At 43.1% G+C, this 24,153-nt stretch overlaps 1 protein-coding gene across 1 annotated transcript in view; it reads right to left on the bottom strand.

The window, feature by feature from the left end:
* The window catches only part of ENPP3 (ectonucleotide pyrophosphatase/phosphodiesterase 3), a 65,350-nt gene that overhangs the window by 14,302 nt on the left and 26,895 nt on the right, over window positions 1-24,153 (bottom strand). Inside the window, exons 4-18 of the mRNA XM_081187836.1 lie at window positions 22,341-22,438; window positions 20,532-20,611; window positions 17,287-17,406; window positions 15,637-15,746; window positions 15,154-15,219; window positions 14,677-14,749; window positions 13,865-13,973; window positions 12,468-12,596; window positions 11,816-11,847; window positions 11,095-11,222; window positions 7,045-7,111; window positions 6,501-6,588; window positions 2,180-2,349; window positions 1,418-1,469; window positions 460-614 (exon numbers count right to left, since the gene is read on the bottom strand). Coding sequence (XP_081043962.1) covers window positions 460-614; window positions 1,418-1,469; window positions 2,180-2,349; window positions 6,501-6,588; window positions 7,045-7,111; window positions 11,095-11,222; window positions 11,816-11,847; window positions 12,468-12,596; window positions 13,865-13,973; window positions 14,677-14,749; window positions 15,154-15,219; window positions 15,637-15,746; window positions 17,287-17,406; window positions 20,532-20,611; window positions 22,341-22,438 — 1,477 coding nt within the window. The remainder of the gene's footprint in view (window positions 1-459; window positions 615-1,417; window positions 1,470-2,179; window positions 2,350-6,500; window positions 6,589-7,044; window positions 7,112-11,094; window positions 11,223-11,815; window positions 11,848-12,467; window positions 12,597-13,864; window positions 13,974-14,676; window positions 14,750-15,153; window positions 15,220-15,636; window positions 15,747-17,286; window positions 17,407-20,531; window positions 20,612-22,340; window positions 22,439-24,153) is intronic.

Genomic DNA, 24,153 nt, shown 5'->3' with positions numbered 1-24,153 from the left:
AACTCTAAGAGGTTGGTTAGACCGAGACACAAGGACTGGCCCAAGGTGACCCAGTGAGCTTCCATGGCTAAGTCAGGATTTGAACTCAGGTCTCCCAAATCCTAACCTAGCTCTCAAGGTGGCTGGCAGTAGTTCTCTGGGGTTTCATATTGGGGGTTTTCCTGGCCCTATCTATGGATTGCATTCTTTCGCATGCTAAGAATGTTGCTCGGCCATTAAGCTGCAGCTTTTCCAATGGCAATTTGGTAACCCTGATAATACACTAAGTACCATCTCCCCCCCCCCCCAAAGCAGACCAGCAACCACTCAGTCTGAACAGCTGTGGCCTGGCCAATCTTACAAACACACAAACACAGTGATAACTGCCTGACATTCCTGCAATGAGCAGTTTTGCCATAGCCCTTCCCCGTGTATGGCCTTTCATTGCACTTCAAAAGGTATATAAATCTGAAAACTTACTGGTTTGTTGACAGTATATGAACTCCATAGTGGCATCCAGATGTTTTGGCTGTATCCACTCACATATTTATTCTGGTGAAGGAGGCAATAGGTATTCTCTTTCTGTAAGACCTTGGGTCTACCATAAGGCAAATTAGAAGCTTCAGACGTCTTCTCTAGAATATAAACCATAATTACTGAGTTCCACATTTATGTGATGACCTGGGGGGGAGGGGGGATGGCTTTGGTGGGTGTGCAGCAACTGAATACAGTCTTTTTGAGAAGTTATGATGAAATACATGTGTTTATTCAGAGTCTTTGCTTTCCAATAAATTTGAAAAGGGGAGCATGGGTATAAAGATTATTTGAAAATTTGGGCAAGATGCTGCCTGGTATATTCTCTCCCAAACTTAGCTTGCTTCTGGTTCTAATTTTTATTATTTTTTGCATTTATATCCCACCTTTTTTCTCTAATGAACTCAAAGTGGTGCATATGGTTTTCCCTGTCCTCATTTAATCAGAGACAGTGAATGGCCCAAGGTCACCCAGCGAGCTTCATGGCCAAGTGTGAATTTGAACCCTGCCCTCCCAGGTTCTAGTCCAGCACTCTAACCACTGCATCACTGTATCGACCACTTCATCTTTCACATTCAGCTAAACAACTTGCCCTCTACTTCTGCCTTTTCCCTGTCTGCTGCCTTCCTTGCATACTCCCCTACCCTATAGCCCGGAGAGTGGCAAACTCATGGCCCTCCAGATACTGTTGGGCCATCATCCCTGACCCATGGCCATGGTGGCTGGGGCTGATGGGAGTCCAACAACACCTTTGAGAAGGGTTGGGCTCCACAAATATTTCCCTACCCACTGTTACTATTCAGCTGCTTGAGGGGAGTTTAAGGATATCGTTAATTTGAGGCCCCAACACCTGCCCTCCACTGCCGCAACAGATGGATGGAAAAGGAGTAGCAGCAATACTCACTTGCTTCATCAGTGAGCCTCAATCTTTCATTTATCGCATTAACATCTGTTATCTAAAAACAAGCAGGCAGACAAAAGTGCAAGGAACTGCTGCCATTGCTTGCTTCACTTGCCAACCCCACCAAGTAGCCAGCCCATATCAAACCCACCACGCCCTTCAAAACCTCCCACCTTTATACCTTGTGAACCTGCTTTCCCCCTTCCCTTGCAGGAGCCCCAAACACCCACTGCTGCAGAAGGAAGCCTGAGAGAGAGAGAGAGAGAGAGAGAGAGAGAGAGAGAGAGAGAGAGAGAGAGAGAAACCTGCATTTCCCCCCTTCCTTCCTTCCTTCCTTCCTTCCCAACATCAGCGGCCGGAGGAGTTTTCACTCCTGTGTCGGCATCCTTAAATTCTTATTCTTTGTATAGAAACCCCATTGATGCACATGTAAAACATAATTCACAAATGGATAGTTCAATTTTAAAAAACCCCACAAGAATATGAAAAGAGCTTGCTGGATAAGGTCATTAACCCAGCATCCACAGTGGCCAACCAGATGTCAATGGGCAGCCCATATAAAGGGCCTGAGTGCAACAGCACTTGCCCCTGTTTTGAACAGCAGAGGTAGCCCATAGACAATGTGGTTAGTAGCTTTATCCTACACAATTTTTTCCAATCCTCTTTTAAAGCCATCCAAGTTGGTGGCTATCACTACTTCTTGCTTTTGGGTGAGGGGTGGGAAATGAATGTCTAACCATTTTAGGAGATCATGTTCAGACTTACCAAGCTGCAGACACATCCAGAAACACCTGGTGATGCGGGGGAATTCATGGGGCATAAAGAAGGAGCTGACTCTTCTTTCACAGGTGATGGAGTGTAAAAAGGAACCTTCAGTAGGTGATTCAAGGTACCATGTGTACCATTGTTTGCTGCTGGCGTAATCTTAAGCAGATCTGTCACGGAAAGTGAAAATGATTTCTTTGGGGCAGGCTCTGTGCAAGGCTTAACTTGAACAAGAGCTAATTTCCGCTAGGTGATGTAAACTTGGCTGTTAATAAAAATGCACGAGGATTTCCTGCTAAAGAACCCAACATTGCCATTTTTGCCAGCTGCTTTGATTCTTGAGAAGAATGCACCAGGTTATTGACTGGAATGTTTTTAGGGTCAATTTGATACAGTGGCATGGTAGTGTCTTCTCTGGTTAGACTCTGTACCTTACCCACTGTAAAATTCAATGAAAATTTGTCATGGTGCTTTTGGGAAAGGGCTGGAACTGCGTGTTAGAGCAGGTTTAAAATCTGGTATATCCAGGTAGGGTTGCGAATGTCCCCGGCCTGAAACCCCGAAAAGCCACTGTCAATGTAAACAATGCTTAGCGAGATGGACCAATGGTCTGGCTCCTTATAAGGCAGCTTTGTAGTGTTCCTATGAATCATTCATGAAGAAAGCTGTCATGCCAATACTACTTTTCCTTCTACTGGTGTGGTCATTTCCCACATGGTCTTTCTGTCTCATGTTGGCTCCCTCAGCCAAACATGAGGGCCAGCCATGGTTACGGGGCAATTACATGTACTGTTAATGGGTGAATTGGGCCTGTGCCAAAAGTTGGGCTGCATAAGTAGTACACTCCAGCTTTGGCCATATCATTTCAGTACAGTGGTACCTCGGGTTAAGTACTTAATTCGTTCTGGAGGTCCGTACTTAACCTGAAACTGTTCTTAACCTGAAGCACCACTTAAGCTAATGGGGCCTCCTGCTACCGCCGCGCCGCCAGAGCACGATTTCTGTTCTCATCCTGAAGCAAAGTTCTTAACCTGAAGCACTATTTCTGGGTTAGTGGAGTCTGTAACCTGAAGCGTATGTAACCTGAAGCGTACGTAACCTGAGGTACCACTGTACATTCATTTGATTATGCTGAAGCGGGACCACCTGGAGGAATTTTACCCTTATGCTTTTCATATAATCAGTTAGCCATATAACCATATATAACCATATATCCTTATAATGATTTTTATATAATCTATGTTTGAATCATGAAGGCTTCTGCAAAGCTTAGAGCAAATTGCTTAGATTTGAAAAATCCTAAATGAACTCTGCCCCAGTTCCCTTCCCTTGTTCTTCTTGATGTCTCGCTAACATAAGGGGGAAGCAATAAATCTGATGTGCTGGCACTTTCCCCGCTGTCCAGACAGGGTCCTGAGCAGCTAATAACAGGAAGATGCTAAATGCAAAATGTCCCTGTATAGCAGATGCTGCGTAGGAGAGTGTAACGGTCAAAGTTCCTTTCACCTTAAGTTTCCTTTTCTCCTTCTTACCATAAATCAGGGGAAAGGTTACAATGAATGTTCAGACTGAAGAAAGCAGAAGTTGGGAGGGAACTCTTTACATGATAAGGGGGCAAGGCTTGAATGCGCTCATTGGTTTTATTTTTGCTGCCGTGTGCGATTGTATTCCATTATGTCATGATCTATGATGTATGTACTCAGGTATAAAGCCACAGGGTGCTAGAGCCCGGGGCCCAGTCTTTGGAAATCATTCCACTGGGTCAATTATTGCTCAGCAATAAATATCACTTTCTTTTTCTCCACTGCTGCGTCTGTCAATTCTTGGACACAATTTGAGTGGGTCACAGGTACTTTAAAAATCCGTGCAACAATGCCCTCACAACTTCAGCTGTGGAAATGCTTGCCTCCCTACTGTTGACTTCCAAAACCTGCCCTCCCATCTTATGAGTTAAGCAGAACTATTTTCTCTGTGCATAAAGCTGAAGAAGAAAAACGTGGCTGCCATCACTGGCAGGAGGATGTCCTCTAAATACAGAGAGTCACACCATGTACACATGGGATGAAGGGACATGGAATCTACTGTGCAGTCGCATTCTTTGTAGGTGTCCCAATCTGGAAGGCAGAGCAGTGGATATGCCTGCTTTTCATAATACAAAATACAGAACAGCTGTTCTGTTCCTTAGTACACCTACCATGTAGGAAGAAGGATTGTAGACTTCCGGGTTAGTGCGATCAACTAATGGCGGATTCCCTCTGAGCTCCGGAGGGAATCGGCTCCGCAGGATCGGGTCTTGTCGCTGCGGCGACGCGGGGACCCTTAAAAATCACAGGTGGTGAAGCCTGTGAACCTGGTGACTCGGCGGGCACCATTTGCGCCCCCCCGACCCGTGAAGGAGCCTTTTTAAAGGCTTCGGAACGGGAGACGGGGTGAGTGGCGCGGTGCTGTGAGTCGACTGCTTCTCTTACGGAGTGAAGCTGCATGCCATGGTCGGAGAGCGCTGACTTCTTCTTGTGAACAATTGGACTTTAAAGTAGCAACCCGTGAGTAGTACGGAAATTGGATTTCTAAAGGAAAATTTTTTTGTTGAATTAGGCACGATCGGGGAAGGCGTAAACAGGAAGTCCGTCTCCCCGTCCTATAAATAATCTAAAGCAAGGACTAACTAACTAAGGCCGAGAGGATTTTTTTCCTTCTTATTGGGCAAAAGATATTAATTTCACGATTTGGCAGCTTAAGTAATTTTTACTGGAGGATAAGAGTTAATTTTTGGAGCTGAAGTGTCACCCCCCCCCCCGGACCCGAGAGTGATCTGCGAGAAAGCCTGGTGGAGAGATATTGAAGAGCTTGACAGCTGTCAAATTAGCTGTCAAGACGGAAAAAGCGAACTTTGTTTTCTGTCTCTGCTGGTTATATTTGTTACAATTTGGTTATACTTTGTTGAAAATAAGGAAGAACTGATACAAACTAATTTGATTTTTGGATTTGAACTGGAAGGAATACTAAGTAACCAAAATCCCTCTAGAGGGGTTTTTGGGACATTACAAGAATGGCTGAAGGAGGGAAAACTCAAGCTAAACTGGACAGAATTTTCTTTCTCTTGGGAAAGTTACAAGGCCAAATTGATGTTTTGGCTACTAATGTTGCAACCCTGGACTTAACAGTAAACAAGTGCATTGAATTGGATAAGGATTTGATCCGGGAAGTTTATGCAGCTGGACAAGAGGAGAAAGTTGAGAACTTTGAGAGTGTGGAGAAAGAGACACATGTTATTTTTGAGGAAAGGGAAGGAGGAGTTGTGGTGTTGCAGATGACAAAGGAGAGCCAGAGTCCTGACATGATGGCTACAAAGGAAAACAAGAATTGGATGATGAAAATCTGGTCCAAATTGGAGACTGAAGAATGGAGAGATCTCTATATGTGGAGATCTGAAGATCTAAGGTTTACAAATTTGATCAAGGTGAAAGCTGGAGCTTTGGGAGCATTTGGACTTGAAAGGTGCAAGAAACAAGATTTGGGCTCCACTTTTAAGTATGGTGGTCTGGCTGGAGGAAGCACTGTCCCCATCGGATTAGAGCATCTCCGAGATTTGGTGTTTAATATTAAGGACTATCAAAAAAAACGGCAGAGAGGAACTGAGAGACAATTAAGGGCCTCGGATGTGAGATCTCCAGGCTAATAGCAGATTAAGACTGATGGACATTTGTTGGGGATTGAAACTGGGAAAGGGGATGGGGTGGGGTTTGGGGATCCAAAGGGTGTATAATTATAATTTGTCTTTTCCTTTTTATTCTGTTTTGTTATCAGTATGAAAAGTGGGGAATTCGTGGAAGGGAATTTGGGTCGACTTTAGAAAAAAAGGATTTAAGAATGAGTACTGAGGTATAAATTTTGAGGTTTATAAGGTAAAATTGTTTTTTTAAAATGAATTAAGTACAAAAAGGTTAAAAACTGGGGTTAAGAACTTGTTGAATTTACAATTTGAATTGGAATATAAGAAGGGGAGGTGTGGGGAAGTCAGGGAAATATGTTATAGAAAATAAGGATTGCAAACTGTATATGTTTTTAATTTTTCTTTTTGTTTTTTCTTTTTGGTTTTTTTTGAAAATGGAAAATTCTTAATAAATATTTATTTTAAAAAAAGGAAGAAGGATTATAACCTCAGGGTACCTGTCTGAACTCCACCATATATGTTTGCATTATGTCCTAAAGTAGTACAATATGTTTTGTGTAGCAATTAAATGTTCTCTGCATACAGTTTACTTTGCTCCAATCTTAAAACTATTGGTGGCAAAACAGACAGAAGCTAGTTAATACTTACCACACATTAAATTGTAAACCTCAATGTTTTCAAAAGGCTTCACCTCAGTTTTTTCTTTAAATCCTGGTCCATGTGCTACAAAGATGGCCTGGGTAGTCATAATAAAAATGGTGTTACTAAACAGCTTTCAGAAGGTTTGTTTAAAACAATAAAATAAAGCTAGTTTAGCAAAAGTTTGACACAAGCCATAAATGGGAGAAACTACTGATTTGAGACATGTGGTTTATTCCAGAAGAAAAAAAGCAATTTTTAACAGTCTAGCTTAGACAATTTTGGGTGCATAAGCAACCCAGGGTTTTATGATTTGACATCAGCCTTCAAGTAGTTCCTTTACCCTCAAAGAGGACTCATAACACACTTCACATTTTGGTGGTGCATCTACTCAACACACCCTCTGGCCCATGGATTGTAAGTCATGTATTAGTGTAAAACAGCACCCATGCAGGACATGAGAAATGTTGGAGTTGATTCTGTGGCAAATGCTTACAGAAAATAACAGATAAATAGGTTTTTCTATATTTATTTATTTTTTAAAAACCCTTACCTGCATACTTTTGAACTCATTGTCAAAGCCATGGTTACCACCACCACAACGTGTATAGCTTTTAGACCTAAAAAAAGACAGATGTTGAACTAACATGTAAGCTTCAACAAGAAATATTAAGTATTTCAAATAAGAGCTAACTCTAGAGAGGGGCTATTTTTGTAATCAATGTCAAAAGGCACTCCCTTCAGCAATTTTTGTCAATAATTCTGCTTCGAAAGGGTGATTGTATGAAAATACTCCACCTACTCAGGAAGTTGCTGTCCCCTGAATGGAATTAATTTGATCTCAATGATATATTCACACAGCCAAATAGCACTGTGGCATCATCACATTCACTAACAGCATGGTTTCTGATTGGATGGTATTATTCTAGGAAGAAGAAAGACCTAACCAAGATAAAATGATACTAAAGCAGGAGCTGATGGGAAAACATATGGAACTCTCACCAGAGATGCTCGTCTGGTGCTAGGTCCTCGTATTATTTTCTTGCTTTTTTGCTGTTTTTATTTGTGTTTTAAACTTGTCATCTGCCTTAGAAACTATAAACACTGAAATGTGGAGACAAATTCAAATAAAGCAGTGGCACCCTTCACATATTAGGCCATTAGTAAGTGTGTCAGGGAAGTGTTGTATTTTGAAGCAGCTATTATGTATGCATACCAGAATTGCAACTGGGTTCTGAGTAGCAAAGAGGAAGAGTGAGAACCAAAGATGCTTATCTTTATATCTCAAGGACACATGTCAGGGAGCCATGGACCAACTCCAGCTCCCAAGCACATGTGGATGGGTGTGGAAGGGGATGTAGCCGCCATTCACTTACGTGTTTATGGCGGGAAACACTACTGCAACAATGGGGTAACTACAGCAAAATGACTACAACATCAAACATAGAGTTGCTCATAATCGTCTTGGAAATAGTTGTATAAAAATTATTTAGTTTTATAAAGGTGTAGTTCATTTACATATTTCAGAACTATTTCTTTTCTTTCCTTTTTTACACCTTTTCCTCCTTTCCTTTGAGGCATAAAAGAAATTTCGCAATATTTTGACTAACAATGACTGCATTTGCCTGGAAATTTTATGCTTACTCACTGCTGTGACTTTTGGAAGGCAAGATGGAATAAACAAGACTGCCAAACTACAGGAGTCATTTACTGGAAATATTTTATGTTGACTCAATTATCATGTGTAACGATTTGGAGTAACTTCAGCACATAACTCCAACACACACACACCCAATATTTGAAAGCACTTTTGATACTTTGGAAATTCCTCATATGCAAGGTTGAACAATGAACATGCCAAAACAAATTATTCCCTGCTCCTTGAATTGTGTGGCTATTGTAAATTCAAACTGCATGAGATGTCAAGAGATCAGTACAATTGCTGGGCGATGGGCTCTGTGGGGTGGTGAATGCTTCCCTCCACTGAAAGAGGCGGTCATTAAACCGCTTCTTAAAAAACCATCTTTAGACCCGGCCAATATGGCCAACTATCGCCCAGTCTCAAATCTTCCATTCTTGGGCAAGGTGATTGAGCGAGTGGTTGCTGAACAGGGAAGTTTTTAATGTGTGATATTTTAGTGTATTTTTGGTTTCTGTGGAAGCCACCCAGAGTGGCTGGGGAAACCCAGCCAGATGGGCGGGGTACAAATAATAAAGTATTATTATTATTATTATTATTATTATTATTATTATTATTATTATTATTATTATTACAATTGTGTAGAAAGCAGTGGTCGGGATGGATGTCTGCACCTGATTTTAAAATCTAAAAGGCCCGCAAGTGTTAGGATCTAATGCAGGAAGATGGAGGAATAACAGTGTTCATCAAGGGTTATGAAATGAAGACATGGATGTTGCCATGCAGAAGGAATGGGGAGCCTGTGCCCTTCTAGACTACAGAAACTCTCATTCCTGAGCCATTGGCCATGCTGGCTGCTGCTAGCCACAAGTTCCCCTTCTCTGCCTTTCAGGATTATTTGTATTCCAAAGGTAGTAGCCAGCCAGATACTTCTGACTATGCACAAGCAGTGCAATGAACTCAATGATCCCCAGCATCCGGTATTGAAGAGTCTGCTGTCTTTACACAGAAATGTCTGCATTCTGCCTTGATCAGAAGTTTCATCAGCAGTTTGACTAAAAGCTTCCATGAGTCTAACATTCGCAGATATACAGTGGTACTGTACCTTGGTTCTCAAATGCCTTGGTACTCAAACAACTTGGAACCCAAACACTGCAAACATGGAAGCAAGTGTTCTGGTTTGCGAACTTTTTTCAGAAGCTGAACCATTTTGAGTGTTACGCTGAGGTCTGTCCATTTTTGCTATTTATCGTATTTTGTGTTTTTGTTTTTGTGGCTCTTTTTGTCTGTTTTTGTGACTGTGTGGAACCCAGTTCAGCTACTGACTGACTGACTGACTGACTGATTATGTGACTGTAGTACATTGTTTATTGCTTTCATTTTGTGGATCGATGGTCTCATTAGAGAGTAAAATTCATGTTAAATTGCTCTTTTAGGGATTGTTTTTGAAAGTCTGGAATGGATTAATCCGTTTTGCATTACTTTCTATAGGAAAGCGCACCTTGGTTTTGGAACGCTTTGGTTTTGGAATGGACTTCCGGAACAGATTAAGTTTGAAAATCAAGGTACCACTGTACTTGCAAAATCCAGATGGGACAGGCCCTCTGCGATTTGACATGGTTTGGTTTATCCTAACTGCATTCTGACAAAACTAAGCTGAAATGTCCAGATGTCAGGTCACATGGCCCTATGATTGCATTTATCATTTTATTTCTTTGGAAATATTAATGAAGGAAATCTACATTCTCAGCAGTTGCAAAACTTCAATGACATGATGAGACAACTACGTCAGTTCAGTGGAAGTCAGTGGAATTCTCAAGAGGTTCATTAATATGGAATTTTATGAGTTTCTGTTTTGATTTGTTTATGTGATTTTACATTTACTTAGAAAGTTAACATTCACAAGGTGACTTACAGAGATATTCCCAACAATCAAACTGAAAAAAATAAACTAAAATAATAGAATTGCAGAGCAGAAAAAATAGTCAAACTAGAAGCAGTTCACACTGGCTGGCTGAATGAAATGGTATTCACCTGGCAGCAGAACAAAGTCTGGCTGAATGAAGAGGAAAAGATCTCAGTACCTGAGCTCACTTTTGCAGGAAGGGAGCCTGAGGAACTGAGGCACACAGGGTGACAAGATATGAAGTTCTAGGCCTAAGAGACAAAAATTGATCTGTTTCCCTGTGGCTGCAAAAGGGAGAGAAAGGACACTGGTCTCTGTCACAGTGAGAAGAAGGGCTGCTGGAGAACTTGCACACTCTCCCTGCAAAGTAGGTGCCAGGAAGAAACTCTTTTTTCTTCGGTGTGTTTCTACCCTTTTAAAATATTTTTTTATAAACCACTCAGAACATTTTATATAAAAAAGGGTATAATCTGAAGGAATGGATAAAGCACCTGCCCTTTAATGATACCCCAAAATCTGGCGCAGAGTCCACCTGGCCTAGGGGGCGGGGCCCAGACTCACCCAGCCCTACCAAAGAGGCTCCTGGTGAGACTGGAGGGACATCGCTATGCTTGACAACAAACCCTAATGATTGGATTCTTTTGCTCCATCTTTTTGTGCCTGCCAAACAGCTGTGTCATGCTTATGGTAATATTTTATTCTCTTGTTAATTATGCTGTTTTAATGCACATTTTATATTTGACTTCACTTAGCAATGTGTTGTTTTTTTAAATGTTTTAAGATATTTTTTGTTAACTTTGTTAGTGTTAAATATGTATTCTGTAGTTGACCTTCTTTGTAATGTTTTATTTTGAAATCTTTAAGATAACATTTTAGTTTTCTGTTAATTATGTTGCTTTGACTATATACTTTATATTTTACTTTCTTCAGAAATGTTTGATTCTGGATTGTTTTATTGATGTATTAATATGTCGTAAACTGCTTTGAGATTTTTCTTAAAAATATAAAGTGGTATAGAAATGATGATGATGATGATAAGGTCACCATCAGTACCATACCTCACACCCAACCACTGCCGCTGCATCATAAGGTGAACTTTGTCAATACGGATATTGTTAACGTAGTGCAATCGCTTTGGCAAATTTGGAGTCAAGTAGGCTTTGAGGTGCTGCGTGGGATTTCGGCACTAAAATTGGAAAAGTGAACTTGTGAGATCTTCACATTGCAGAACACAAAGACACAAATAGATACTTCTAACCACAGAGAAGAAAGGGTATGCTGTAATTCCTTCATGAAAACACCAGACAGGAGTCACAAAAGTTTTTACTGATGGCAGTGTGCTGATTTTCCCAACAGAAATTCATGTCTGTGTTCCACAGAACAAAGTTAGGATGCTACCTTAATTTATATATACCAGTATTTGCACATTTAAAATTATTTATCCTAACCCCTATAAAAAATTGTGATCTATATATTGATATAGGTTACATGTAGCACATCTGCCAAAGAAAACAACATGAGTCTATGCAGAAATTACACTTTGGAAAAAAATGCATCAACTACATTGTCAACTGCCCTGAAATCTATGGATGAAGCCCCCTTCATCCATAGATCTCAGGGCAGTTGACAATGTACAATATATAAATCTATTGTTGTTGTTAATAATAATAATAATAATAATAATAATAATAATAATAATAATAATAATAATAATAATAATATACTTGCTGTTTTTTTACTAAAGCTACAAGGAAAATGAGAGATTAAATGCTTACTCACCGTAAGATTTTTAACAATGCCTGCTGAATCAACTGTTTGGAAGAAAATCAAAACATTAGACTCTGGATTCAAAATTACATATAATTATCCAACACCTTTAATCCGCTTTGCCATTTTGTAAGAATTTAAGAACCCAATCTGGGTTCAAGCTTGGCTGTAGGACTGGGTCATACTTTTTTGCCCTGATGGGTGACTTTTACAAGGAGTGGGATGAGGAAGTGTGACTTTGCTTCTGCTCCTTGATTTCTCTGCAGCTTCTGGTACTATTGACCATGGTATCCTCCTGGACTGATGCTATGGAATGGGAACTGGGGGCACTGTGCTACAGTTGGTTCCAGTCCTATCTATTGGGCTGCATCCAGAAAGCAGCATTGGCAGAGTGGATTTCAGCTAACTGGCAGTTATGCTATAGGGCTGATGGGAATTGTAGCACAAAATATCTGAAGGGTACTGGGTTGTCAAAGGATGACCCAGAGGGATGTTGAGTTCTCCCTCACCCCTTTTGGTCTTTTCAGCAATGGATGGACAGCCATCTGCTGAGTATGCTCTAGATTTCCTGTTCTAAGCAGGGGTTTGTGCTAGATGGCCTGCACAAACCATCCCTCCCAGCTCTCTAATTCTATGGATCTATCATCCTATGTCCAAAGCTTACATGAAAAGAAGTCTTTTGGAATATTCCTTGATCGAATACGAGGTGCCGGTCCTTCGTACATATAAAAATTAACGTCCTCAAAATAATCTGTCATGAATTCCATCTGCTCACAGAATGTCTGATCCATGCCTAAGGAAAGGAAAGAGATGGTTAAACTATTCAACAAATATTGGGAGTGGCTGCCAAGACCATACAACTATCAGGGCTACGTGCAGGAGCCAGGCCCTGTGACCAGTAGGGCTTCGCAGGACTGGGGCCTTCCTAAGTTTGTTCTGGAGAGGCAAGGCGCAGGTGAGGCCACTTGGTAACTCACTACACTTGGTGGCAAGAGCCGGGAAGGGATATAAGGTCAGCATTTCCCTTCAGCTCTTTGCCACAGCAATACGTTTTCTGCCTTGCTGTGTTTGGCTTCTTGCTTCCTGATTCTCGGACCTTGGCTTCCTGACTCCCTGCTTCTTGATCCTTGGACCCTTGACTTCATGACTCCTTGCTTCTCAACCCTCGGACCCTTGACTTCGGGACTCCTTGCTTCCTGACCCTCTGGACTCTCGTTCCTGCTCCCACCCCGCCATCTTGCCCCCGGTCCCGACATCCTCAGCTGGGACTTCAATCGCCCGTAGACCGGACCGTGACAACAACACCAGTCCTGAAAGACTTACATTGGCTTCCAGTACGTTTCTGAGCACAATTCAAAGTGTTGGTGCTGACCTTTAAAGCCCTAAACAGCCTTGGTCCAGTATACCTGAATGAGCATTTCCACCCCCATCATTCAGCCCGGACACTGAGGTCCAGCTCCAAGGGCCTTCTGGCGGTTCCCTCACTGCGAGAAGTGAGGTTACAGGGAACCAGGCAGAGGGCCTTCTCAGTGGTGGCGCCTGCCCCGTGGCACGCCTTCCCATCTGATGTCAAGGAAATAAACAACTATCTGACTTTTACAAGACATCGGAAGGGGGCCCTGTTAGAGAAGATTTTAAACTTTGATGTTTTATTCTGTTTTAATATTCTGTTGGGAGCTGCTCAAAGTGGCTGGGAAAACCACTTTTATTATTAGTTTGCAAGATCAATAAAGCTCTATACTGAGACACAAAAGGGGTGGCCCAAGATATTTTGTTGACTGAGGCAAAGGGCAGGATAACGTCCTGGTCACCCCGCCCATTCCCTGAGCAGCCAACCAGATGAGAATCTTACTTCAACACTAGTGATGGGTCAGCATCCCCCAGCACCCCTGTGAGCTGTAGACTAAGGTTAGGGGGTTCAGGCAGACCACAAAGCACATACAGCTCTGTCCTCTGAACACATCTTGCCATCCTTCCCTCCTCAGGCATCTGTTGCCTGAGGTGGTTGCCTCACCCTGCATAATGATAGCACCTAATAATGGAAGAACAAAACAGTCATACCATGATCAGCCACAAGTATGATATTGACACAATTGTCCAATTTTCTTTGTCTTAGACCTTCCATTAACATTCCCAGGGTCTCATCTGCCTTTTGTAAGGCTTTAACCGTCTAAAACAAAAGGAGAAAAGATTTCAATAGCGTTTCCCCTTCAAAGTGTGTTCAAGATCAAGTATACCATAACAGAATATGGGACAAAACAGAACAAGCATACTTTTGAAAAAAATATCTCTATTGCCTCCTGGTGTTTTTAAAGGTATTTTTGAACTGGAGTCCCATTTAGTACATCAATTCATTCATATTCAGAGATTCTTGTGTATTGGGTTAATCAGAATATTATCATCAATATTACACAATCCTTTTAGGATGCACAGTGGACTATAATATACTGTAATAATCTCCAGGTTCTGCTCTCCGGGTACAGTCACGCAGAGCCCCAATCCTGATTAGGACAATGGAGTAGAGGGAGAGTAGCCTATTTTTTTCATCCCCATACTTGTTTTCTGTTGGAAAACCCCAACCCACTCCAGTATAACTAGATTATGATGCATCCACTTTGTCTGCTTACACCTTTACTGTCTGGTCCTCTGGTGTGTTAGGAGGTTGGATGATGGGCTGTGTAAAATATGTTAGTTTATAGAATCATAGAAGGGACCCGGAGGGTCATCTAGTCCAACCCTCTGTGATGCAGGAATCTCATCAGTTCCTAGCTGATGCTCAACTTAACCACATTGCAAGCTGTGTCACATGACTGTGGTTTGTGTATCCTGCATGTTTATTTATGGCTTATAGGATTGGAAAAAGAAAAACTTACTTCACCATGAGCTGGTCCATATGCATGTCCTGCTGAGTCGGGTTCCTCAATGTACAATGTATAGAAATCAGGCCTAGAGTTCAAAGGAAAAGTGCATTGTGACTGCATGGAAAGGAATCGTGGCCAGCCTTCACTCAAAGGAAGGGGCAGAAATGTGCACAAGGTTAAACTTTTTTTTAGAACAGAAAGCACCACCTGGATGTGTGCCTTACAAAAGTAGTACAGAACATTAAAATGAAGTATATTAACCAAAACAGAATAAGAACCAAAAAAAATACATCCAGACAGATCTAACAAATCCCACTCTGCCCAAAAAGAGGCCACATATACCGAAAACCCTCCAGATAAAACCTAGGTAAAAAGAAAGATTGGAGAAAACACACACACCCTGGCAAAAGATCCTTAGTATATAATAAATAGGCTTGATAAACATTTCACAAGAACAAAAGCACTGCCAAAAGCTTCCTAAACTGTTACCTTTCAGATTTTGGGAGTTCAAACCACTTCAGCAGCTCTGTAACTCTTTGTTCAAATGTAACTGACCTGCAAAGAATAATTATTATTGTTATTATTTAGCCGTCAGGGAAATTTATTCTGCAACAGAACAATGATGCAGACCAGGAACAGGGAACTTGTGGTGTCTAGATTTCATGCCCCCCAACGTTTCTCACATGAAAATAGGGACATTCTATTCCACATGAGGAAGCTTCTCCCATACGCGTATATGTCATATACAAATACATCTGTCACCTTGAGCCAATTACAGCCTCTCAGCCTCCTTACCTCAAAGGAATGTTGTAAAGAAAAAATATGTGAGGGAAAGGATCATGTACAACACCTTCAACAGATAAATAGAATGAAATGAAATTTTAGCTGTAAGATGTCTTGAGTCCCTGTCAGGGGAAAAGGTAGGATATAACAACAACAATTTCTTTATCTTTCTTTAAAACTCCAACTTACTTGTTGTACACCTTAAAGATATTAGGGTATGTTCCATTGATTTTTGTTTCGGATCCAGGCCAATAGTAGGTGCCAGCTTTCAACCCTTGAAACATTGCTGTATGCCAAATCTGCAAGAAGATACACAGATTCAGTATCTGAAACATAGACAGATCTTCATTTTAATAGCACATTTAAAACTCTCCATGCCCCAAGGTCTTGAGGGAACCCCAATCAACATGCTAAAATCATGCTAATAACTGTGAGATACAAGGTCTTTTTTGAAGAAGCACCTTTGCTAGGGAACTGCTTGTCATTAAGGGGTTGCAATGTTGGTTCAATCTCAATCATTTCAACAAAACTATTTTATCCTATGTGGACTTTGAGTGAGTGAGCTACTAGGTCTACACATTCCCCTCCAATGGCAGATGAATCAAAGGCAACATTCCCTTGAGCTACCTCAGAGCCTGAGGCAACCCAGGACCTGAATGGTCTGAGGTGAAGCAAGCTGGTTGCAAGGCTTCAGAAGCACCATAGAGCCATGCCACCACAGAGCCATGGAATAGCATTTTATTTTTCTTGCCCAATTTGATACATTTTTATATCTCCCACAAATGTCCCCAAAGGTAACTACCAGGCGGTGAGGAAGAAGAGGAGGAGGAGGAGGAGGAGGAGACGTTGACAGAGAAGGTACATTTAGTGATTTATCTCAAAGCCTGGGCAAGCTCATATATGAAGATACAGTTCTTCAGATAGCCTGGACCCAAGCCAAATATAACCAGCACTTGGAATTGTGCCAGAAAATGGACACGTAGTCACAGGAAGTGTCTGTTCTGCCTGTAACCAGCTCCAGTCAGAAATCTCATCTCAGGCTTTTGGACTGAAGCTTCCAAACACTTTCCAAAGGCATCCCCATACACAGCATGTTACTGTAATCTAAATGGGATGTAACTAAGACATGTAGTCAGATCAGACATCTTTAGGAACAGGTGCAGATGGCACACTAGTTTTAAAATGTGCTAATGTACTGCTGGTCACTACTAAAACCTGAGCATCTAGGCTCATGCTTGAATCCAGGAGTGCACCTAAGTTGTGAACTTGAGTGTAATGCAATCCAGCACAAATTGGATCCCTAATCCTTGGTCAGCCTTTGACTGATCAGGATAAACTGTATCTTGCCTAGATACATCCTCATCCAGTTGATTACTGACACCACACACTGGTTTTGCACTGAAACAGCTTCCTCGGATTGAGATAGAGTTGGGTGTCATCTGCATATTGGTGGCACTGAACCCCCAATCCCTGGGCAGCTTCCTGTCAATGTTAACTAGCATGGGGACAGGATAGGACCCCAAGGGATACCGGAGGCCAATGACCAGGGCAGAGGCAGATTTAGGAGAGTGTGACTGGTTACAGAGCTTCGGGGGTACCACAGCGGGCACCACAACTATGTTGTAGAATGGAAGACGAGAAGAAGTGGTGCCGAATTATGGCATCACACTGGCCAGGGCATTGAACAGGCGTTCCCCAGCATCTCCTGCTGGGCTTGTCCCTCCAAGAAGAACTTGGAGCCACTGTATGAGAGAAAGCACTTTTATCTATCTATCCACCTGTCTGCCTCATTCACATGTAAAGTGGGGAGTAAATCGAGAAACAGCAAATGGCACTTACAGGTTGACCACCCCACCATGCAGGATTATTCTTGGTATCTGAAGAAAGCGAAAAGTTCTGGTTTAATTTTACATCGTACATGTTGTTGTCAATGATGCCATGGGATTCTGGGTACAAACCCTGGGGAAAGAAAACACAAAGTGAGTGTACTCTGTGCCTTGATATGTACATTGGGTCGCATCACTAGAAGCTAATGCTGCTAATGTCAACCCCAATGTCTGATTTCTTTTTAACATTTATTGTCCACTAACAATGAATCCCATCTCTGTGCAGCCAAAACTGCACTCTTGAAACACCAGAGGGAACTGTCAGCAGGCTTGCAGAAGGTTTTTAGATCTAAAGCAAAAACAGCAAACCAAGGTGAGAGAAACCCACGAAAACAGCCTAGCATGAACAGAATAGGTGGGGCAACAGGACTGGGGAACTGGGTGAGACAGGAGGTAGAATCAGGGGCGCCGACTTATAAAAAATATTGGAGGGGCCCATACCGGGGTCCTGCCGCTGGTTCGCTCCGGTAGCTGGGAGAACGCAGTTTGAGGTGGCGGTGTTGGGGAGAGACCCTCGCTCAGGGCGCCACGAGACTTGGCGGCCAGCGGCCTATCTGGGGGGTTTTGGAGCGTATTTCGGCGGAGCGATTGGGGAGGAGGGGGCTTGTTGCCGGATTCTTCAGCTGGGCCGGAGATCCGCTGCTGGGGGGGGGTCCCTGGGCCGAGTTGTGAGCACGGCCTGCTGAAGGGAGATCCAGCCGATTGCGCGACGGGGACGGCCGGGGCTCTCCGGCTAGGGCGCGCGGCTGGCTGGCTGGCTGGCTGGCTGACGAGGGAGCAGGTGGGGAGGAGGCGGGGGTAGCGTAGCGCAGTGGCGTAGCGTGGGTTGTCAGCACCCGGGGCAAGGCAAGTAATTTGCGCCCCCTAACCCGTGGATTTGTGCCCCTAATCCTAACCCCCAGATGTTGCGCCCGGTGCGGCTGGCCCCCCATGCACCCCCCACGCTACGCCACTGGCGTAGCGTGGGTTGTCAGCACCCGGGGCAAGGCAAGTAATTTGCGCCCCCTAACCCGTGGATTTGTGGCCCCTAACCAGTGGATTTGCTCCCCCTAACCCTAACCCCCAGATGTTGCGCCCGGTGCGGCCGCCCCCCTGCACCCCCCACGCTACGCCACTGCTGGAAAGTAGACCCAGGCACAAGATTGCAACGGAAAGCTCCTCCGTACTGGGGCTTTAAAAAAATGTTTCCATTTCTGCTGGATCATGGCCCACTCCTGTTCAAAAGATAGCTAGGATTCTCTGTCTGGCAAATAAGATTTGGGGTAGTTTGGAGCTGGGCAGTTGCAGGATTTTTTTTTCCCCGAGCGGGCAAAGTAAAACCTTGAAATTGAGGAGCTGTCTATGTTTTCAGTGGGAAGACCCATACCGTTTGCCTCCTGTCTCCGGTTCTACAAATGCGATAAACTTAATAATTTTTCAGAGTAAAAGCTAGGAAATGGGGGGTTGAGGGGTATGGTTTAAGGTGAGGGGCAGCAGGATTGCAGCCCAACCCCACGATTTCTGCCCGTTCCAAGATTGTGTGCATGCATTGTTTGAAATCTATATTCCACATATTGGCTGGAGTTCTGTTAGTTTGCGGTGGGATGAATACGCATAATGCTCTGAAAGCAATCCCAGTGCCTTGCCCAGCCCCCCAGCCCTTCCTTCAGTCTCTCCCCCCCCCCACTCCTTCTGCCCAGCCCCCTTGGAGAGGAGAGGCGCCTCAGCGCGCGCTCTCGCTTCGCCTTCCTACATCTCGCCTAGCCTAGAAGCGGCTCCGCTGCCAGAGATTCCAGTGCCATCTCCAATTAACAGCCAACAATTAAAACAATTAAAACTCGGCTTCCTCCTCTTCTAGCTCCCCCCCCCCTCCGCATCAGAGGACATGAAATTGCCTCGTTCTTCCTTGCCAAAGGTGGGGGTGGGCGAGGAAAGAAGGAGAGGCTTCGTGCCTCCAGCTAGCACGGGAGAGTGAAATCCCCGCCGAGGCTTGCGATCCCCTTTACGCATCCGACGGGCAGTCGTCTCGGTTTCGAATTGAGGCCAATATATCCTGAAACCTGGAAGGACTCTAGGCTCCAGCGGCGGCACTCTGCTGGATGGGCGCCCGAGATTATTGGGGGGGCAGAGCCCCCCCAAACGAATTTTTGAGGGGGCTCGAGCCCCCTCAGGCCCCATGGAGTCGGCGCCTAAGGGTAGAATGGTACATCACAGAAAAGGGCATGGCTGGCTGGCTGGCTGGCTGAACTGAAATACTCTACCTAACAGGTTTCAGCAAACGGAAGTACGATTGTTACCTGATACATGCATGGATCAATCACTCCTTATTTCCTCCTAACTATCATTTTGCAAAAGAGAGCTTTAACTGTGAAGTCCTGTGAATGTTTCCTCAGAGGTCTGTACTACAGATTTCTAAATGACTAGTAAGCCACCTCATGAGAAGAGAAGACTCCCTGGAAAAGACCCTGGTGTTGGGAAAGATTGAGGGCACAAGGGGAAGGGGATGACAGAGGACGAGATGGTTGGACAGTGTTCTTGAAGCTACGAACACGAGTTTGACTAAACTGTGGGAGGCAGTAGAAGATAGGAGTGCCTGGCCTGCTCTGATCCATGGGGTCACGAAGAGTTGGACACGACTAAACAACTAAACAACAAAAAGTAAGCCTGCTTAGAATTAAAGCCCTAGGCTGTATATGCAGCTGCATTTAAAGGACATCCCCCCACACAAAAATCCTAGGAAGCTCACAGAGCTACAATTCCCAGCACCCTTAATAAACTATAGTTCCCAGGAGTCCTGGTGTGTGTGCTTTAAATGTATGCTGTGCATTCAGTCTAAGGCTCTAGAGACACAGCAGTGAAATGTCCATAAGGAGGGGCGTCAATCGCCTGTGCCAAACACATATTCCTATGTCCTGCTTCCACCTCTCATCAAACGGGCTACCATTCTAGTACCAAAACAAATCTGTTTTCTTTAGGTGGACCTTTGGGGAATGAAGAAGCTGGTGTTTACTTTCTTCTGCTTTGCTGTTGTTTTAGATTCTTGTTAGATAATTATTACGGTTTGGTGGGAATCTAATGTTGTTCACTGTGTGTTCGTTAAGAGCAGAAAGGTGGGATATAAACAGTTTTAGAAATGAAATAAAGCACCTAGCTTTTAAAACAATAGTGACACAGCAGAAGTAATGGCGACAAAAAAGGCACACACAAAAAAGTACTTACAGTGACAATAGTATAGTGGTTTACAAAGGTTTTGGTTGGATAAACAGCTCTCATGTACTTTGAATGGGTCCCACATGTTTCTGCAACAAATGGTGCTTTGTAAATATAGTAAATTATAACCATGACATAATATGACATATATGCAAAACACAGAGCATGCACACCTCTTTTAAAACTTATTAGGAACATAGGAAGCTGTCTTACACTGAGTCAGATCATTGGTCCCTTTAGCTCAGTATTGCCTACAGTATTTGGAGCTCTCCAGAGTCTTTCTCACCCCTTCCTGGAGATGATAGGGATTAAACCTTGGACCTTCTGTGCACAAAGCAGATGTTCTACCACAGAGCTACAGCCCTTCCCCAAGGCTCCTTGCTTGTAAAAAATACTTTTCATAGAACATTTCCCGTTAGCCAGAATGTGGGCGTTTTTCTCTGGGTTTAATCCCCCCTCCCTTTTCGACTGCAAGATGCATCTTGCACTGACTGACATTGCATAGCTTTTGCAGGTCAGTCACACCTGTTTGCTCAGGCTTGTGAAGGGTGGAGGTGAGAAGATGCTTCTTCCACTCCCTGCATTGTGTCACACTGATTTGCCGCTGGTTTTATTATTATGCTCCATTGTTGTTTTTCTTGTGGTTTTCCTTATGCTGTCATGTTATGCAACCAGCCCTGGGTCTTCGGACGGAAGGATGGATAATAAATCTCAATAATAAATAAAGGAGCAGAGAGAGGCTGGGGTTAGAAAATGAGATCACATCCCATAGCCTCTCAGCTCAAGATGGCTGCTCCTCAGCTTAAAGAAAGGGGTGGTTACCATTAAAATAGAAATAATGGGTGATATTCATCTAGGTTTCACTCAGAAGAGGCCCATCCAAGTTCAAGAACATGACCAACTTAGCTGGCTCAGCTCTGAGTAAAACATAGTGGAATACTACCCATTTATCTATTTAGAAAACTTACAAACCACTTAATCAAAGAACCCTCCAAGCAGGTTACACATAAAATTGTAGGTGAAACATAGCTAAAATCCACAAATAATGTAAAAAGCAAATGTACACAAAACTGTCAGTGAATCTTTTGAAACAAATATAGGTAACTGAAAATCACCTATATTATTATTGTTGTTGTTGTTATTGTTATTATCATCATCATCATTATTATTATTAGTTATTGAATTTATACACCGTCCTATACCCAGAGGTCTCATTTGAATACTTCATTTGAGAAGGCTTGCTGAAGCGAAAAGGCTGGCCCCAGACCTCTTACTGAAGACTTCTGCTCAATATGGGAGTATCTATCAAGAGCAGGCTCCGCTTGCTTAATACAGGGCATTCGTCTAGTTGAAAGACTGTCACGGAACATCCCCTCTCTTTGAGGGACTTCCTGGTCCAACCTGGTTTCAAGATAGGGAACAAGGAAGGACAGCAGGGGCCTTGAAGCTGCAACAGTTGCATCTGGGCAGCAGACAGGCAGAGCAGGCACGCAGGCTCACTCACCTTGCAGATCTAGTTAAACTGTAGCATTTATTTATTTATTTAACATAAATCTGCATCTGCACATTCACAGTACGCACACAAATTTCATGCAAATCTGCGCCCCTTTTCCTTCTTTTTTGGAAGTGCAAAGTAGGTCACCCTAATTTAAAGTTCAAGCAGCAACTCCCTGATCCACCTCCTCTGAGACCCTTTTTTCCTCCCTCTCTGCTAAATTTCAACACTAGCAGCAATACCTATATGCAAGTAATTCAAACATTTCTTTCTACAGAATGATTTTTTAAAAAATTATTCATCCTCAGAACAAGATGACTTACTGAGCTTTCCAATATTTGGCAGTAAATTGCCCCAAGTTTCCAAGTATTCTGCCCTGAAGCCATCCATTGAAAAAAGAATAAGCGGTGGCAGATCAAACCTGAAGGTCAAGAACACAGAGTCAAAAGTCAGGAGGATATTTGGGTGCTTGCTAAGAAACATTAGTTGTCATCTTCCTGAAAAAAAATCAAAGATTAGACAGTCTAAATATGAATGTTAGAAACACTGTGGGCAGGATTCAAGTAATGAGTCACATCAGTGGGAGCCCTGTGCAAGGACTTTCACTTGTATAATGGGGCTTCCCCCCTCCTTTCCCTGCCACCACCCCAAAACTGGGACAGGAGGTCAGGGGGACCCCCCAGTACATTGTGCAACGGGGAAAGACAAGGAGAGTTGTTCCATCTAGCCAACTTAAATGTGTGCAAACTTAGAAGAGTGTGATGTTGAATTGTTCCCTGAATTGATTTTAGGTCACGGGGGAACTAAAAGGAAGGCTGGCTACTGAGGGAAAGTCATGTTCCTCTAGCTCCCAGTATGGAAAGGGGGGCATTGCCATGGGCTAGCTCCTCAATCAAAGACCAGGAAAAGTGTGGGAGAAGACCCTGAAATTACATCATTCCCAATGTAGGAAGCTGCAGACCTCCTGAAGCTCATCCATGAACCTCCATGGATGACAAGTTAAGAAACTCTGTTGGCATCTGTCTGTCTCAAGAGACAATGGAGAACGCCTCTGGAGATGAAGTCAAGCTGCTGGAGAATCACAGCACCTGCTGTGGCTGCAAGGACTCTACTCCAGATCTGTGTAGGCTTCACTCTTTGGCCTTTTCTTCTCCCTAAGATACTCTGCAAAGCAGTGGGTACAGATTTTTCCTTGGGATTTACTCACGAATGAGTATAGCCACAAGCCAGAGGAGATTTAGGATCAGAGTTTTCCTTCTCCTAGATGGGCTACCTTCCCAGGTGGACAAGCCCTATCTGCCCCCCATTTCCCTCTACAGCACACGCAGAAACCACCTTCTTGACTGTTGGACACACTGTTGGTCTTGTCCTCTCAATCCACCACAGCCTGTATTCACATGCGGAGGAAGTCCCTAACTCACCTGTAGAGTGTTATAAAACCTGCTGTAGATATTTCATAACACTTCTGCTGTTCTTCTTAAAAGGCAGCCAAAATAGGACAAGAAACACATTTATGATTTTATGGAAGACTATTGATCAAATACTCAATGCACATAGACACTTACATCATACATGGTGATAAGCCAGAACTATAAGCAATCTCCTGACCAGTTGGACCCTACATGATAATCTACTACTGCTTTATGATTTCATAACTCATTAACCAATTTGAAAATGATTAAAGTAAGTTGAGAACCAATGTAAAGTGCAACTATTGATTTAGGGGTCAATAATGCATTTATAAAGCCCCTGAAAAACCCTAGCATAAAACATACATGTTTAAAATTCAGAACCTCCTAATCTTTCTGCAAATGCTTTTCAGGATTGCTATTTTGCTCCCGACGTACTTTTCTTTTGATCTTTCATAACGAGTGTTCTGTTTCTGAGCCGAATCAGACTTTCCTCAAATACTGCAGTTCTTCACGTACTTATTCCAAAGCAAGTTTAAAACGAAGCTTATTCCAAAGTTTGTGTGCTTTGAGCATCAGTGCAAAGCCTCTGCTGAGGAAAAGCATGCTTGGGGTTGCCCCAGTAGATAAAATTCACTACCAGGTACTGATACTATCTACAACAAGATAGCTAGTGTTTGCAGGAAAAGCTGTCAGCTGACTGTACTTAAGACTAAGGGTCAAGTTA

The sequence above is a fragment of the Podarcis bocagei genome, assembly GCF_964188305.1.
Source record: "Podarcis bocagei genome assembly, chromosome: 3".
Taxonomy (NCBI): Eukaryota; Metazoa; Chordata; class Lepidosauria; order Squamata; family Lacertidae; genus Podarcis; species Podarcis bocagei.
Note: the sequence above shows the minus strand (reverse complement) of the source record. Positions and strands in the feature narration are given on the sequence as shown.